This window comes from Zosterops lateralis, assembly GCF_965231275.1.
Source record: "Zosterops lateralis genome assembly, chromosome: 1".
Taxonomy (NCBI): domain Eukaryota; kingdom Metazoa; phylum Chordata; class Aves; order Passeriformes; family Zosteropidae; genus Zosterops; species Zosterops lateralis.
The window spans coordinates 105690065-105707318 of NC_139762.1; the positions used below are offsets into that span (position 1 = coordinate 105690065).

General features: G+C 42.2%; 1 protein-coding gene across 1 annotated transcript in view; it reads left to right on the forward strand.

Moving 5' to 3' along the window:
- Positions 1-16297, forward strand: part of CABLES1 (Cdk5 and Abl enzyme substrate 1) — a gene marked incomplete at its 5' end in the record, with an annotated part of 70883 nt that extends 54586 nt beyond the window's left edge. Inside the window, 4 exons of the mRNA XM_083866903.1 lie at positions 739-842; positions 10258-10364; positions 11326-11533; positions 13141-16297. Coding sequence (XP_083723029.1) covers positions 739-842; positions 10258-10364; positions 11326-11533; positions 13141-13281 — 560 coding nt within the window. The 3' untranslated portion in view covers positions 13282-16297. The remainder of the gene's footprint in view (positions 1-738; positions 843-10257; positions 10365-11325; positions 11534-13140) is intronic.
- Between the last annotated feature and the right edge of the window lie 957 nt (positions 16298-17254).

Below are 17254 nucleotides of genomic sequence, written 5' to 3' on the forward strand. Positions count from 1 at the left end.
AAAGGACTGACATGTGTTTTAGTCCCCCCCATTAGCTTAAATTAAATAAAACACAGTCTTCTGTTGTGAGTGAAGCACAGCTTATTCCATGTTTGCTTAGAAAGCTTGCCTGTGGAGGATGGAAGTCAAATAAACAAGCACGTTGGTTGTATTGACAGCCCCGATGGCAGCCAGCGTGCCTCCTCCTGTCATCAGCATTGTTTGTTCCTCCTGTATCAGGCTTGTCCTTACATTCCTTTGCTATGGAAAATTTACAGTGGCAACACAGTAGTCATAAGCTGAAGGTGTAAATTCCACTTGTGACCTTTGTTAGGCTGGAAAGGGCTGTGTTTACAAAACCGGACACAAAACATAAGCCAAAGCACTATATGCTTAAAATATTTTGGCGTGATAAATGAAACAAATCAAAACATCTGCTTGAACAGATGAAAACTTGTTGCCAGGAATAAAACTAGTTGTGGAGCTTTATATAATTCTGCAGTTCTCTCAGCCCTAAATTCACATTTACCAGGTAATTCTTAAGCTCTAGGTCCTCTATATCTTGGCAAATCAGGTCGATATAGTAATACTTAAGAGTTGTCAAGACTTAGAGTAATTTTCCATCTCTTTAAAAAAATCCTGAATGGAGATAATATCGTGCATTATCTGTGAACTCATTTGCCACTTCTGTTAAGTCCAGAGATTTCTTGATGTAAGGAAATCCTTTCAGAATTAAAAAACTAAACTGTTCTCTTGTAGGTAGCGACCTGGGAGACTTTGTTGAATACGACCCAAATCTTTTAGATGATCCCCAGTGGCCATGTGGCAAACATAAGCGGGTTTTAATATTTCCTTCATATATGGTAAGTGATATTCTGTAGGACAGAGAAATTCCAGTAACAAAATCCTGAAGGTTGAGGTTTTGTTTGGCTGTATTTTAAGAAGACTCTTATTGTTTTTAATCTACTAATAAGAGCTGTTCGGAATGCTTTGTTCTAAATGACAGTTACTTCTCAAGACATGTTACAACAAACTTGTGGAGGTATTACAAAAGCAAACACTTTTATTACCACTGTGTTTCATAAATGTTTTAGATGAAAGGCTTGTTCAAACAATGCACTCATTCTCTGGCATTCATAGGAAAATTTATACTTCCTCAAACTGGCACCTATTACAAAATAGCAGGATGCCCATTGGGGTTTTTCTGGAGTCATGAAGCTACACTGTGTTTTGATGCTAATCATTCACTCCTCTGAACAGCTTTGTTTCCCAGGTATTTATTTCATCATGGGGTAGTCCTTCCTTTAATTGCAGCAATTATGAGCAGAGTCTGTTTATTTCTCACTATATCCAAACCCTTAACAATACAGACACATAACTGTTCCATGGTCTGTGATCTGACTAAATGTTTTCTGTGGTGAGAGACTTCTGTAGCCTATTTTTTTGATTGCTCAAAATCTGTAGATAATTTTGGCAGGACTGTTCCAAGATGCAATGCAGTCATACACATTTGAACATGTATCTGTCTGATTATACATCCAGAGTAATAGTAGGAAGTAGGGAAAAGATTTTTTTTTCCCCAAAGTGGTGACCTACTACTCTTATCTATATACAGATATGATAGGATTTGAAACACTGAGGTCTAAAGTGGTGTCCATGGCCTTGTTTAGTTTGGAACAGAATACATTATTTAAGAAACTACTAATGTATGTAAAGATACAGCCTTTGTATGTTCTCATTTGCCCCCCACCCCAGAGGTAATTTGGCTCTTGGGTGCTCCTTCTTCAAAATAAGTTCTGTGTGGATATGGATTGAAGATTATCTCCTTGCTAGCAGGAATGTTCCATGTGTTGCACACAGACAGAACATTTGCCACTTAATTGAGTTCTCAGGCTGTATTTATTCTAGATTTTCAAATAGGAAGTCCAGAATGTCCTCTGCTTGCTTGCTGCCTTTTTTTTCCTTTAAGGGTTGGTGACTTATTTTTTGGCTGCCAACCTACAAAGTGACAACCTTTTGTAGCAGCTACATCTGTGTGGGAAAATATTTATCAGGTTTTGATATGGTTACTGTCATGGACAGGGAACTGTCTTTCCTCAAGTAGCAAACATCCAAAGGTAGCACAGCACTAACAGTCATGGCTGTGTTTCTGACCTTCCTCAGGCTGCAAGTGTCTGCCAGGCAGTACAAGTCCCCTAGAATCACCTTTGATCCCTTTTTAACTTGGTGTTCTTATGGACATGGTTAAATGAGTCAAAATGGGGCAACCAGGATGGCATCCTGCAAGGGAGTTCTCCATCCAGGAGTGGGTATGCAGTGCCGTTCTTCTCTGTATGTTGGCAGACCACAGCATTTCAAAGTCTTATATTTGTACTTCTGCTGTAAAAAGCAGCTGCCTGGGGATTTGACAAGGGGTATGACTAGATGCCCTAAAGGTGAAAAATGGACTTCAAGGACAGTTGTTAGAATCAATGTCATTGTTTATTTAGAATATATTTGCATTGACAGGGATCTCCCTGCTTTTTAATTTTCTCTAGGGGTTAATTACTGCTGTGTCTGAAATAATGTCTTATTTGACGGTTGTGGTTTTTTTCCTGAATTTACCTTCCAGACATCACTTCTTCAAGCACTGCCTGCGGGTTTGTGGGACTCCCATCTCCATTTCTGAAGGCAGGCACTAATCTAAGAATGGGTTGAAGGACATTAAGTGCTCTGTTTCTTTTGTTGAGGGATATCACAGGCAGGTGCCAGGAGCTCTCCTGACCAGGGTTTTGCCAAAGCAGCATAGCTGTGATGCTGTGCAGGAGTTGCAAGAAACTAAGGGGCTGATGGTTGTTCTTCAGTGCTCAGCTGAAAGATTTTGTAAGTTGCTGGTGCTTCTTTCAGCCAAGAGAAGGGAGAAAAAGTAGTGCTGGAGTGTCCTGGGAGCTTGCAGGTTAAGTGAGGTTTTTCAGTTTGGGCAAGGATTTGTGCATAGAGCTGAATATTGGCTATGTAGGAGACTTTACTCACAATCTGTTTTAGACTTTCCTGACTCCACTGGCATTCCCTCCCCCTCTCCCTGCAGTTCAAATCAGTGTGAGCAAGAGCATAATAGGCTTATAATTTCAAGTCATTCTCTTCCCCCCCCACCCCCCCATATAAAAATCAGCACACACTGCAATTAAAGCAAATTGCAGTCTGGGGCCAGCAAGAGACCTGTGGGCTTTTCCTGACCATGCACAGCCCCTGCAGCAGTGCCAGAGCTCTGCCAGATGACCACAGAGGCTGGGAGCAGCCGCTGGTGCTGGGTGGAATGTGGCTGGAATTGCCGCCTCTCGCGAGTGCCGGAGCGGCCGAGACCGGCTCTGATAGCGCCCAGCTTTGAGTTGTGCATGGAGAGCTGCAGCTTGTAATTAAAGTTTCGTTACTTGGCCAGGATTTAGCATTAATGCCTGACAGCTGCAAGCCTGTAGATATTCCCCTCACCCCTCCTTTATGGATGTCAGAGCAATTAATGGGGGGAAGGTGTGGAAGAGGAGTGGATGCTGGGCTGCGTCACTGCCTGTGGGATAGAGCTGCATGCACTGATATTACTCCCATGAGCCTGGCTTGTGCTTTGCAGGGCAGGATTTCTCTGTTGGGAAAGCTCTGTGTGAATGCTGCATCAGTAAACACTGCAGGCTTTATCCTGAGGCATAAGACAGACAAAATGTGTGGTCTGGCTTGGAGTTTACTCAGATACATGTGCAGCTAGCACTTTCCGTGCTCAATTTTTGTGCAGCCTGAGTTTATCATCACTGACATTGACTTTATAGTCTTTTAATTTTACTGAGCTGAATTAGCCCTGTCTCTTGGAGAGAAGTGTTAGCTGCAAGTCCTCAGTTGTTTTCAAGGAGGAGGTGAACTTCCTCCTTGAAGATAGCTCTGGGGAGGCAGAAGTGCTTTTGGTTTGTTCTGTTTTTGTGGTTTGGTTTCTTGATTTTTTTTAGAATTACTTTTGTTGTTGTTGTTGTTGTTGTTTGGGGTTTATGGTGGAGGGGTTTATCGTTGTTTTTCTGGATTTTCTGGATTGTTTTTTGTAGTGGAGTCCCTGGCTTAACAAAGCATACACTTCCCTCTTGCATTTCTAAAAGTAATACCCACTAATTGCCTGTCAGGGGACAATTCTGAAAATATTCTTTAATACTTTCCTAATACAAATTCTATGGCTTCTATTAATTGTATTAGTTGTATTTAAAGTCTAGTCTGCCCTGGAGAAATAGTTTCATTTTGGGTTGTCTTTGTAGGAGAGTCTGCAATCTCTGCCATAATATAAACAGTAAGAGATAGAAAAAATTCATGTTGAGGGGTGGGGGGAAGGGAAACATCATGTCATGGTTAACAGATGTCTTCCTGGCTGATACTGCTAAAACAGGAATTCGTGCAAATTCTTAAATCTCTCTAGAACAGGAACTTTATCTACCAGACTAAGCATTAATTCCTTTCCTCGAATCTCATGTTGACTAGCATATGCACAGACTCATCAATGCCCCCCTGGTCTCTCTGCATTCTTTCCAGCAAAAACTCTTTCTGTGCTGAACTAGAAAACTCATTCTCAACAGGCTTGAGGCTGATCCTGCAGTCCTGCTTTTGCTGGTAACACAGAAACACAGGAGCATGTTAGCTGGTCACTGTATGCTGCCAAAAGTTGCAGCAGCAGAAGGGAAAGCCCAGATCAGCAGCACACTGACTTTGAGTGACCCTTCTGTAGTCTCATCCCTGAAATATCCGTCTGTGCTCAAAGGATACATGTGGAATTAGGTTTGGGTACTGAACTACAATCTCCGTGTGTTGGTTTAATTATATAAAAACAAATTGACATCTCCACACCACTAACAAAAGAAGCATGTCACAAAAGTCTGCAGAGCTGCTGCAGTGTCTGTCTGCCAGCCTGCACTTGCCAGGTGCTGTGTTAGTGGTGAGCACCGCCGGGCTGCAATACTTTATGTTGGTCCTCCAGTGTGATTTTAAAATTAGAATTGCTTGCTGCCCCAGCCCTTTGGTCTAACAAAAGCCCTGCATGATGATATAATGCATTTAGTCTGTCATTGCCCCGTTCTGTCTCTCACAAGGAGCACCAAGGTCAGGCAGACTCCACTACAGCCAGCGTCCTTCAGTGCTGTCACCCTATTCTTCGAGCCACTTCTGTAGCTGTATATTAAGTATCTCCAGACTGCTTTTTTATCAGCTGCTGACCTTGTACCCAAAAGTCTCAGGGAGCAGAGGATAGCAGTGGTAGATAATAATATATAAATCCTGTGCTTTGTGCATTTGATGCTATATTTGGTTGAGACTCCAATAAATAACTATTATGAGAATCATTCCAGAGTGTTAACAATATAAAATAAACCGGTTTCTATCCATATACTTATTTACAAAGAGGCAGATTTGAGACTGTTTGCCTTGTGAAATTCAAAATGCTTCAGTTTAAGGTCCTTGAATGTTAATAACTTTGTAACAACAGAAACTTCTTATTTTAGTCTTATCTTTTCCCTTTTTTAGAATTTTATTTATAATTCAGAATCACTCCCATTTCCCATCACAGTTTAAAGTCTCTTCTCTCTCAAGATTTCCCATATATATACATCATAAGCCATAAGTATATGAATTAGGTTACTGGTAGTTGATAGGTTACGTAGCTGGTCACCTATGGGATGCATTAAAGTAGTTGCAGAGTGCAGAGTTTTTGACTTCTTTCCACTTCTTGTGTGTCTGAGAACTTATCAGTGACCTACCAAAAGTCAGTCTTCTGTCTGCTCTCTGTGAAGTAGATTTATCAGGGGTACACGGTAACAGCAGCTGAAGAGAGCCTATCAAACGTCTTTCATTTTATTCACCTATTTTATTCTGATTTTATCCTTCTTAAGCTAAGAGATAGAGGCATCCAAGGCTAGATCATCTTTTACTGGTTGCATGCCAAAGTAGGATTTATTTTCAACAATATTTCATCCTGCCAGTCTTTCCAGCCATTTCAGGCATTCTCTCTGCTCTCGTATTTATGATACTATATATACAGCTTTCCTATGAGAAAGCAGCTGCTCGAAAACACTTGTGAATAACACACAAGCTGAGCTCCAAGTTCAAAACTGCCAGCCATGCAGAAAGTGTGCATAGTAGAGACTTGGGCCGAAGCGTTTATCATGCTGTCCAGGCATCTGTCAGCTACCATATATCAAGGCTTTCATTTGTCTTGTGCAACTTCCATCACCAAAGTAAAATATACATACACAGATTTGTAGACAGAGAACATAACAGAGCCCATGAAGGAGGATTGCTGAATGCTGAACTGAAATGTGTTCTGTGCAAATAAGCTGTGAGAAACAAGACAGACGGTTCTGGATGGCAGAAGTTTAAAACATTGGAGATTAGAGTATGAGAGAGACAGTTTAGTATTCCCAGTGCCTTGTTCCTGTGTCTGACAGTTCTGGAAATACAGAGTGCCTGCCTGGTAGGGAATAATATTATGTATTAGAAAACATGTTTGGATAGAGAAAAGCTGTGATCCTTTTAGGGAAATATTTGCAAACCCTTCATGAAATTTGGACCATCAATATTGATCAGAATCCTGACCCAGGCAATACCAGAATTGTCCTGAACAGACAGTCATGTGTTTTTCTTCACATGGCAGCTTCATGTGGAAGACACAGACAGCTCAAGTACAGTGGCTTAAAACAGAAGAGAAGCTTACATGCTGAGCAGGGAGCAGGCAGAGAAGGATGATGTTGTGTCCAAGTCCTCCCAGCTGGTGGTTCTGGGTTGCTGGACCACCCCAGAGCTCTCCTCCACTCCCTTACTGGTGGGCAGGGGCAGCAGTGGGGGTTGCTGCTCTGTGGCAAGCTGTTTGCAGGGTTCATAAGGTGCCCTGGGCAGGATCAGCGTTGGGGACCAAGATTTCTGTGTAGCCTCATGAGTGCTGTGCCCCAGCAACAAGGGTGCTCAGGTGCCTGGTCAAAAACCGTTTGAAAGGGTAACTGATTTGATCACTTCACAGGTGATAATCCAGCATTGCTTTTAAAATACCTCTCAACAGATATTCTTCAGGGATATTTTCTGCCTGCCTCTCTGCTGGGCAGGGTCCTGCATGCACAGGAGGTATTTCTGTAGGTACCAGCTGGACAAGCAGCATCCTGTTGCTCAAAGTCCAGCTTCTGCAGCAGCTATAAAGGAAAAAAAAAATCAAGGGACAAAAAAAAATTCTTGCACAAATCCTTTTCTTGAGAATAAGGGCAGTTAGCTGAGCTCTTCAGCATGGCACTGACAAGACAAGACAGCTGCCTTAGAGCCAGTGTGTTCAAACATGCTGGTGTTATCCTGTTACATGAATCAAAACCAGCACACACCAGCTTTCATCTGGATTTCATTATTGTGATTTGTATCGTAGAGACTGTTGTCTCACAGGAAACAGCAGTATTCAGAGTTGGAGAGGAGGAGATCCTTATCAACAGGACAGAATTAACAAATCTCCATGTTTAAAAATAACCGTACCTCTTTACTGTTCTCAGTTTTAAGCTGTCTGCTTAGTCTCAAGCCTCTGAGCACTTTGCTTTAAATGAAATTTCTAAAAAGAGCTTTTCTCCTTCCATAGAGAATTTAGCTGAATTCTGGCAAACCTCCCACAGGCTGGAGCAGTCCCAGGTAAAACAAGTTGGTGCCTGCAGAGCAGCCATGGGGAAAGGTGCATCCCAGGGGGCTGTTGCTGCTGCGTGGCAGAGCCCACGGCTCGCTCCTCCTCTGCAGAATGCCCCCCAGAGCCACCCTGATACCCACTTGTTAGAGGTGAAAGCAGCTGAAACTTGCTGTCTGGAACAACTTCTGTGCAGCCCTTCAGCTGAGCCCAGAGGATGGACAGGCCCTCCCTCTGCTGCTGTGCCCTTTCTGTTGAGAAGTGGTTTTTGTTATGCACATAAGCAAAAGGAGAAGATAACCTGGAGAGAGCTAAAGGCAAATTAATTAAGATAAAACTCTGAGCTCTGTGGTAATGAAGAACAAACAGTGGGCAGTTAGGTTTGTAGTGAAGCATGAAATCAGGTGTCAGGTAGCTTTGCACGGTAACACTGAGCTCACTCTTTGTAGGATTACCCAAGACAACCAAAAATACTGTTAGTAACTAGAATCACCTTTACATTTAATAGGATGTATCTGGTCAGTGTCTCTTGGCTCTGTAAGCAAGAGCAGTATGGACCCATGTTTCTATACCCTGAGTAGCAGACAGCAGTGGTCTAAATTAGATGTGGCTTGTTTTGGTGTCCTCTTGTAGCAGTTCTGAGAGGAAGCCTTTAATACATTAAACTCCCAGCATATCTGTACATTAGCAGCACCCAGCTTGCTGATGATCCTTTGGCAACAATACCAAGGAGTAGGCAGTCAGGCTGCAACATTCCAGAGAAAGAAAGGAAAAGAGATAGTTGTTAAGATCTTAGTTCTTCTGCTTTAGAGGTCTGAGCCCTGCCAGGTGAGATAAAGCATGTGAGAAGCTGTCTGCAGTGAGGAGCCACAGCTGCACAGTGCATAAATGCATCCTTCCAGCCTCAGCAGGGTTAAAACCAAGAAGGCCCACACATTCCATTGAAGGCTTTCCCACTGATCCCAGGTAGGGCAAGGCTTCTCTTCCGTCTTTTCGTCTCTTCCTTTTATTCAAGTGTGGCAGCACATTGCCTGCTTCACCATCAAGGCAGCTTATGAATTTTAACCTCAGGGGCACTGCACTGTCTGCCTGAACCTGCAGTCAGACTCATCCTGAGTCTTCAGGGAACATGCAGGGAAGCAGGTGTGGCTGAAGAGTGTTGATGTGGCAGAATGACCCATGTTTTAAAACGTGTGCATGACCATAGCAACACCCCATGACAAAAACTTGGCTTTTTCCTCTCTATTATGTTTGCCGCAAATACTGCTGGGCACTATTCAGGGGAAACACATGCTTTGCTCTGTTTTAAATTCCTAGTAATTCAGTACTATATCTCCTAAATAAAGGGCAGGAAAAGTTAGGTGTGTTTTACTCTCCTTCATGCTTATTTTGGATACAGAGAACAACATGATTGGATAAAGGGAATTGTGTGCTTTCTTTCTAGAGCTATTGCATTTTGTATTCCCCAAGCCCTTCCATATATTATTTTAATGATAGAAAAAAAGCCTGAAAGCATGTTCAGTCAGTCTTTTTGGCTGATTTCAATTCCCCTGAGGATATATAACAGCAGAGTTCCGCCTTCTATAAAGGCATAATATGCAGCAAGGGTTTTGCATGCCTCTTTCCACCTCTTATTGTTTGGTGTTAACAGCCCTTTGCAATAATACAGATTAATCAAAACCAGAAATCAGAAGGGAAATACTATTTTATGAACAGGAGAATGCACTGCACTATCCACTGCTGCTCTCTTACATGCTTGAAGCTGGCAGGGAGCTGGATGCCTGGGGACCAGGCTGTCTCCCAGGTGCCCAAGCTGGCACTCCTCTCCACTTGTGTCCAATGGGAAGATCTGCCAAAGGCTGGAAGAGAATTGACATTACCAAAATAAAAGTTGGTTTGTTGTTGAACTGATAGATTTTGGCCAGGTGAATGGTGACAGAGGATTTGGAAAAATGCTACGTGAACAAAGACTAGGGGAACAAGAAAGGTGCTGGGCACCCACAGATGCAGGTGCTGTGTTGGCCAGGAGAACCTTCTGCAACTTGGGGAGATTCCTTAGGAAGAGGAATCTCAAAGGAAACAGACTCTCCACTCTGACTCTTTTGTCCATTTACTGCCTAACTTACCATAGCATTACTGCCTTCCACTCTATTGAGTGACCTGCCATGTAAACTGGTTACTTATTTTGTCATAAATGTATGCTACAGCAGTCAAGCTGTTTGTACGAGTGGTTTTTTAAAAGAATCAATTTGAGAGAAACTCACAGTGGGTCTCAGAACCATATGGAGGTATGCACCAAAATCTGGTCATCATATCAGTTATTGTGATGAATTTTTTTTTTTATCTTACAAGACTTCTCAGGTATGTTTTATCCAGCCACATTTATCTTAAACTCACTCATAGCAATACATGGAGGATGCTAATGAGGTATGTATTGTTCAAGGCTTGTGCTGAATAGGTCACTTGTTTTGTCAGTCACAAATAAATAGTTGTCTTTGTTCAGACTTAATTTTCCTGTCTGCTGAAAGCATTGGGACTGACTGGCACTTGTTTGGTGTTCCTTGTTTCTGGGAGTCAAGTGATCTTCTTTGTTACAAGCTAAAAGAGTAATTCTCTTTTGACATCTGTTACAGACCACAGTCATAGATTACGTGAAGCCATCAGATCTCAAGAAGGACATGAATGAGACCTTTAAGGAGAAGTTCCCTCACATCAAGCTAACCCTCAGTAAAATAAGAAGGTACGTTGCAAAGCTCAATAAGGCTGCAACGTGATGCAGCTGCCTCACATGTCAGTGCAATTCCTGCCGTACATGAGGGGAAGCACAGCACTGATTGATCTTCCAGGAGCAGTGACCAGCAGAGGTGCAGAGTAAGTCAGATGATCGCTTTGATTAGTGGGATGAGTAAACAGGATAGAAAAATGTGCAGACATGCACTGGTCAGGTGTCAAACACAGCATCTAACAGGATGAGGTTGAGAGCTGGGCATGCACTGTATTAAAATACCCAGAATAACACAACAGAGTCTCTAAGCTCATGGCACTTGGCTTAAAAAGAGACTGAGGAAAGAGAAGTGCTGACTTTTGACAGAAGCTAGAAGAGTAGTTTGCTTCACAGCAAAGTTGTAATATTCCATCTCTATTTCTGGTGCAGCAGGCTAACATATTGCTCCACTGAGGTAATGATAATTTCATTTGACCCTAGTGGCCAGAAGGACACTGAGCCACACTGCCCTATAACCAGACAGTGCTGCAGTACATGGACAGAACTGTCAGTTTGGATTTGACCAACCATAACCAGCAGCAAAAGCTGCATACAGAGCACCAGTAATCAAATTGTTGTTACTAAACAAATGGTATGCATCATAGGATCTCTGATAAAATATTGTTGCTAAAATTGTCAGAGCTTTTTTTGGTTGCCTTTATAGTTTGACACAACTGTCTGTTGGAGGCAGTGAGGGGGAAGTGATGTAAAAATGTGCCATGAAATGTGCCCCCAAAACAGCATAAAGATATCTGCCCAGTAAATTATGTTTTCCTTTCCATTTGACTAAGCAGGATCTGCTTAGTCAAATGGAAAAGAAACAGGAAACAGTCAAAAGGATCATGCTTTCAGAGATCTGAAAGCATGGCTCTTAGGGTGAAATGAGAAATGCTTTAAAACTCATCTCACAGCATTCTTCTCTGATCTCTTTACTCAGCTTGAAGAGAGAAATGCGAAAGCTTGCTCAAGAAGAATGTGGTTTTGAAGAGCCCACAGTGGCCATGGCCTTTGTCTACTTTGAGAAGCTCGCTCTCAAGGGGAAGCTGAACAAGCAGAATAGAAAGCTTTGTGCTGGAGCTTGTGTTCTTTTAGCAGCCAAAATTGGCAGTGACCTCAGAAAACATGAAGTCAAGCATCTTATAGATGTACGTATCCATAGGACTCCAGTGTTCCATCTACATGAAGTGCCAGTGTGTGGTCTGTGCAAGCCTGTTTGTCAGTGGGCATGCTCTCCTTTAGGCTTCCAGCTGTACAGCCAGCTAAATATCTCTTTTTGTTACACATTTTTGTGGAAGTAGTAGTGATCAATGTCCCTGCAGAGGTGTGGGAAGTTTGTTTGATGGGGTAGAAGGCCCTAGTGTCAGAGACTCTGAGGTCTGAGTTGTATCTGACCATTATTCTGTCAATACAAGGCAACAGGTGAACCCTCAGGAAATTAATTTTGCTTTTAATTATGCTTTAATTATGTCATTAATTATATATGTTAATTAATTATATTTAAAATAATTTTCAAGAGTGTCAGTAAGGATTCTCCTTTGGGAGTTAAATGCAGATACTAATTTCAGATGGAGTCCAATAGACATTTGTATTTCTTTTATGAAGTTCAGCTTTTGGGCAAGAAAACCTAGGGAAGTGTTCCCATTAGAACAGCTCACTCCAGATGTTTTTTGTAGAGTAAGGTGTTTGGTCTTCTACCCACTTCACATGAAAAATGTAAAATGGGGGTGTTATGCCATAATCCTCTGCAAGCACCAAGGTACCAATCTGATTTAATGCTACAGAAAGTTAGGTTGTTGTCTTGGTATGTGGCTACAACCAGCTCACTCAATGGAAGAGACATGGGATCATGGATGGGAGGCAGGACTGGACTCATGCCCTCCTCCCACGGTCACAGAGCTGGGTTGACAGTCAGTTTGTTAGAAAGCCCTCTGAATAATCACAAAAAAAAAAAATCAGACAAGTGGAAATTGGAAGATCTGGCCTCTTTTGCTATCTTAAAATGTTGGTCCTCTGTAAGACATTGAACTTTGCAGTAGACCCAGTGGGCAGAGAAGTAGCAAGCTGGGAAGATCCTAAGAGGAGGATGAGGGGGAAAATATCCCTGAGCAACTGGTTGCCTACTTGTAGCATTCAAATCCAGTGAAAACAGCAGAGCATATGGGAGGTTTAGTACATTACAGCACAAAAACAACTATAAAACCTGTCTCATCCCCTGAGGATAGCAGTTTCTATTACTCACTTCTTATTACACCTTCTGCCTCTGAAGTATTAAGATCAAATTGTGGCAAAATAATTTCCCCAACAGGGCGTTATAGCACAGTCTAATGCTGAAAGGAAAACTAGTGATTTCAAGCAGTGCAGGAAATTTGTGGACAATTACAAGATGCATGTCTTCCATTACACAAGTGATTGTGATGTTTGCATGAAGCCAGGAATTTCCTGTTGCTGCAGTGGTAATCACTGTGATCGTTAGAAGACATGTCTTCTCACAGTGGAATGAGTGAAGTGACGAATGTGTCAGAAATAGCATGGCTGGCTGAGCTCTGTGAGTTCACCTTCACAGTAAGGATTCAGTACATCCAGTTCACATAGCTCTGATTTCCTAAGAGCCATGCAAGTCGGTCAGGACAGAAGTTTAATGACAGCAGCACACATGTTTTGAATAATGTCATTTGTGGGAGAGCTCTAGAAAGGCCAACCCTCATTCCATTTTTGTTAATATATATTCTTTCCCCCTGGGCTGTGGTTGCAGAAACTGGAAGAGAAGTTCCGGCTGAACAGGCGAGAGCTGATCGCCTTCGAGTTCCCGGTGCTGGTGGCCTTGGAGTTTGCTCTCCACCTTCCTGAGCACGAAGTGATGCCGCACTACAGACGCCTGGTGCAGAACTCCTAGCGCTGGCTGCCCTGCGGGGAAGGGGCTCCTGACTGTTCCCACTTGGCTCTCCTGAGCCACAGTTACTACTGGAAATGCAAAATCAGACTCCTAACACTTCACTCTCTCTCCCCCCCCAACCCCACCCTAAAACAGTTTTTCTGGCTACAGGAAATACTGCATCGACTCTTGGCTTTGACGAATTTATGTATCGTTACTTTCTCAAAGCAGGTGAAGACTGAGCTGTTGGTAAATAGTTCACGTGCTGAAACTGGGTGGCAACTGACCCTACCTGTAGGGACTACAGCTATAAAAGTAGGCAAAAATTAGAAGGGCAGCCTCCATGACCACCCCTCTCTCCATCACACAAACCCTGGAAGCCCACTGAGTGCATTCTCGTAGCGCTTTTTCTACAGACCTGCTGCAAATTTCAAGAGGACTTCTTAAAGTGAAAAAGCTTTTAAAGAAGATATCTTCACTGTGTCAAAAAGAATGTGCCAATCTATTTTTGTATCAGCAATTGAAAGTGCACTTTTTCCTGTGGGGTATTTGTGTGTGTATCCGTGTGTGTGTGCGTGTGCGACAGCGAACTGATCTCAGTCCAGGTGGTTGGCTTAGCTGTTTCCAAGTGTATCAGTTACTGATGGTGAAGATCAAGGTGACCTTACACATTTACTTCTTGAAAAAATGTAACTACTGGAAAAGTGGTAAATGGGATCTTTTTGGACACTTGGGTTTTTTTATTCTCTGATCTTTCCAACATTGTACCTTTGAAAGGATTACACTACTACTACTACTGCGAGAGAAGGATCAGCAACTGACCTTAAGTTTTCAGCCATGTTTGTGGTAAAGATGAAAGCATTAGTATAAGATTTCCATGTCATGTTTTTTAAAAATATCTTGTGTTAAGCCACATGCATATTTTTAACCTTCGCACTTTTCCCACTGTGGAGATGGTTAGACTTGCACTCTGTAGTGTTGTATTTCTGTGCTCTATGTTAGAGTGCATAATAAGCACATTTATTGTGCTCTATCTTAAAACAGTGTTTTATTAAAAAAAAAAAAAAAAGAGTAGGGCTCAGCAGTATAACGGGTGTCTTAAGGCTCCAACAGCAGGGGCATCAGACATTATAGTTTTGAGGTTTTAATTAGGATTGACTGTGCAAAACCTAAAATCTGTGCCCACTGAGATTCAGTTCTTTTAGACATTGCAGTACTGGAGTTTTATGGTAAAACTTCTTGCAGCTTTCCTGGTTCTGACTGGACACCCAGAAAGCTTAAAGGCTTTATCTAAGCTCCTGATGCTATATCCACACTAAGCTAATGCCATGCTGATGGACATTGTTCAATTGCTGTTACCATGTGGGATTCCACCCCTGTCCAATCTTCCCCTGTGCTGGTTCACTTAACAAGCCTTGCCCTCAACGTGCCCCACATGGATCACTGCTAACGTCAAGTTATTACATTTGTGGTAATTATAAAAGAAATAATAGTCTCAACTGTGAGATTTCAGCTGAAGCCTTACCTCTCTTAAGTTTGGGAGTGCTTGCTCAGAGTATGGAAAGGGCCTGTGAGCAGAACATAGAGAAGTGGGACATACCAGAGGATGCAAACACACTAATGCTTACTTTCCTTCATTCTTTAATCAGTTTTATTATTTCCTTCAGTTAGGCCAGGAAACATCCAGTTTCTTTACCAGCTTTGACTCCTTTTAATTCTAGTATGAAAAAAGCCTATATATAATTGCTCTACAGGATCTGGAAAGGTTACACGTTGGGACAAATGGGAATTTGTTTGATGCTGTTGCTCTCCCCTGATTCTAAAGGGGAGGGTGACTATGCTAGCTTACAGTTATTATTAATACTTAACTGATTACTGATATAGATACATTCCAACAGGATTGGGGAGGAGGGGATGAAGAGAAAAGTGTGTGCACTTAAACCTTCCCAGTGTAACTTCCCATGTCGCTGCAACCCACTCATCACTCAGTCAGCTGCAATGTGAAGGGAGTGGAGCCCTTGACTCTTACTCCCTCCTCCTCTTCCTCCTGGCCCCCACACAGCCAAGGAACAGTGGAGCCAAGAGCCTGGAGCTCACCTGGAGCATCTGGCTGCCTTGCTGGTTTTGTCATCCAAAAAGGCGTTAGGTGTAGTGTGGACCTACAATCCAAAACAATCTGTGGGTCAGCTAGGAGGGCTTCCACCCTTGGCCATATCCCTTTCCACCCAAATTGTGTATATAGATTCAAAATTTGTTTCTGATTGCAGAGATCTGTTTCTAATAGTGACCACTCAAGGCTAAGCAGAAGCTTTACCTTTCCACAAAGGCTTCTACCTTTTGCTTTTGAGTCAGATTTTCTCTTATATTGCTTTATAGCATTGCAGGGGAAAAGCAAATTGTGATTGCAAGATGCAGACTAAAGAATTACAGTCTTACAGTAGTCTTTAGAGATGCTATTGAATCAAGCTGTCACATCTTTTGCCTTCTGTGCTGCTACCCAACCCTGATCTACAGTTTACACAGATTTCTGGGATGAAATCTGATTGCTGGAGACTTTCTGCTTTTCATTGTTGCCACTGTTGTTTTGAGGGTGGAAAAGGGTTTCAGAGTGATGTTCAGTTACAGTTTGAATGTGGAATAAACACTTAAGGTGGTGATGATGTTGCACTGTTCACTTAGGAACGTATATAAAGCCATATGTTGCTAGATCTCAGAGCACAAAGCTTGGTCAGTACAATTATGATTAGGACAATGGGCAGGATTTGCCCCCCTTTTTTGCCCAACCCTGGGAAAATTCAGGCTGAAGAGGTAGAGAATATCTGTACCAAACAAAAACCATGTTGATTATTTTCCTTTGTCTTACATTGCAATGAGTGTTGATTTACAAATGATTTTAGGTTCAACTTTAAATAGTTTGGGAAAATAATCCATTCCATATAACTTGTTCTGTTTTGAAATTATATACCATACACTCTACCATGCAGAGTTTATTCCTTTTCTAAAAAAAATGAATAAAAGTTTTAAAAAAATTGGAAAACACAGACTCTTTTCTACCAGTGACAATATGTAAAATTATTCTGTCTCTCATCTGTATGTGAAAACGGGTTTGGTTTTGTCTCCCCCTGAGACACACAGCTGCTTATTAATAAGCTGGTGGTGGGATTGCCAAAGGACCCTAACCATCTCCTGGTGTTCAGCTCCCTGCAGAGCCTTCATTTCAAGCATTTTCTCTCCATTCCAGATCATAACCTGGAACTGCCAAGAGCAGGGTCTCTTGAGTCCCAGCTGTTGGTATGCCAGTGGACGAGGCACAGGCAGCCTCTTCAGCGTTGTTTGTATCTCATGACTCCTGTTCACAGGAGAATTTGGAATGCGGAATTTGGTTTTGTCCAGGTGGTGGTAAAGCTTACAACCAGCTCATGTGCCAGTTGTAGTTTACAAGCAGCTGCTTCCTCTTTGGAGGCTGAAGGTTGTGTTTTGGACATTCATGTGTTGCACACCCAAGTGGTCACCATGTGTTTTCATTCAAACTATATTTTTTACACCTATGACACCCTCTAAATCCAATGCCTATCTAGGTGGTCTCACCAAACACACCCATTTACTTGTATTTTCCTTCTATATTAATAAAGTTATAGGAAGGGTTTGCCTCCCTACCTTTACCCATCACTCCAGAAACCCACAACTTTAAATCATATTTGTGACAATACAAGTATTACCATGATCTACACAGACTACAGAACATGCAAACATACAGAAAAATACTTGGCAATCATTTTCCTAAACTACTTACTAACATGCAATGGCTTATTTGGGATAGTTTGTAACATATGTAAATGACACAGCTTCAGCTAATTGCTCCAGCCTCCTAAAATATAGAGCATGAGATTTGTGTGGAAGAAATGAGGAGTGGTTTACTAAGAGATGATTGCACCTTCCCACGATGCTAAAGGATTTTGGCACCAGGCCCCACAATAAACATGTAAAAATACAC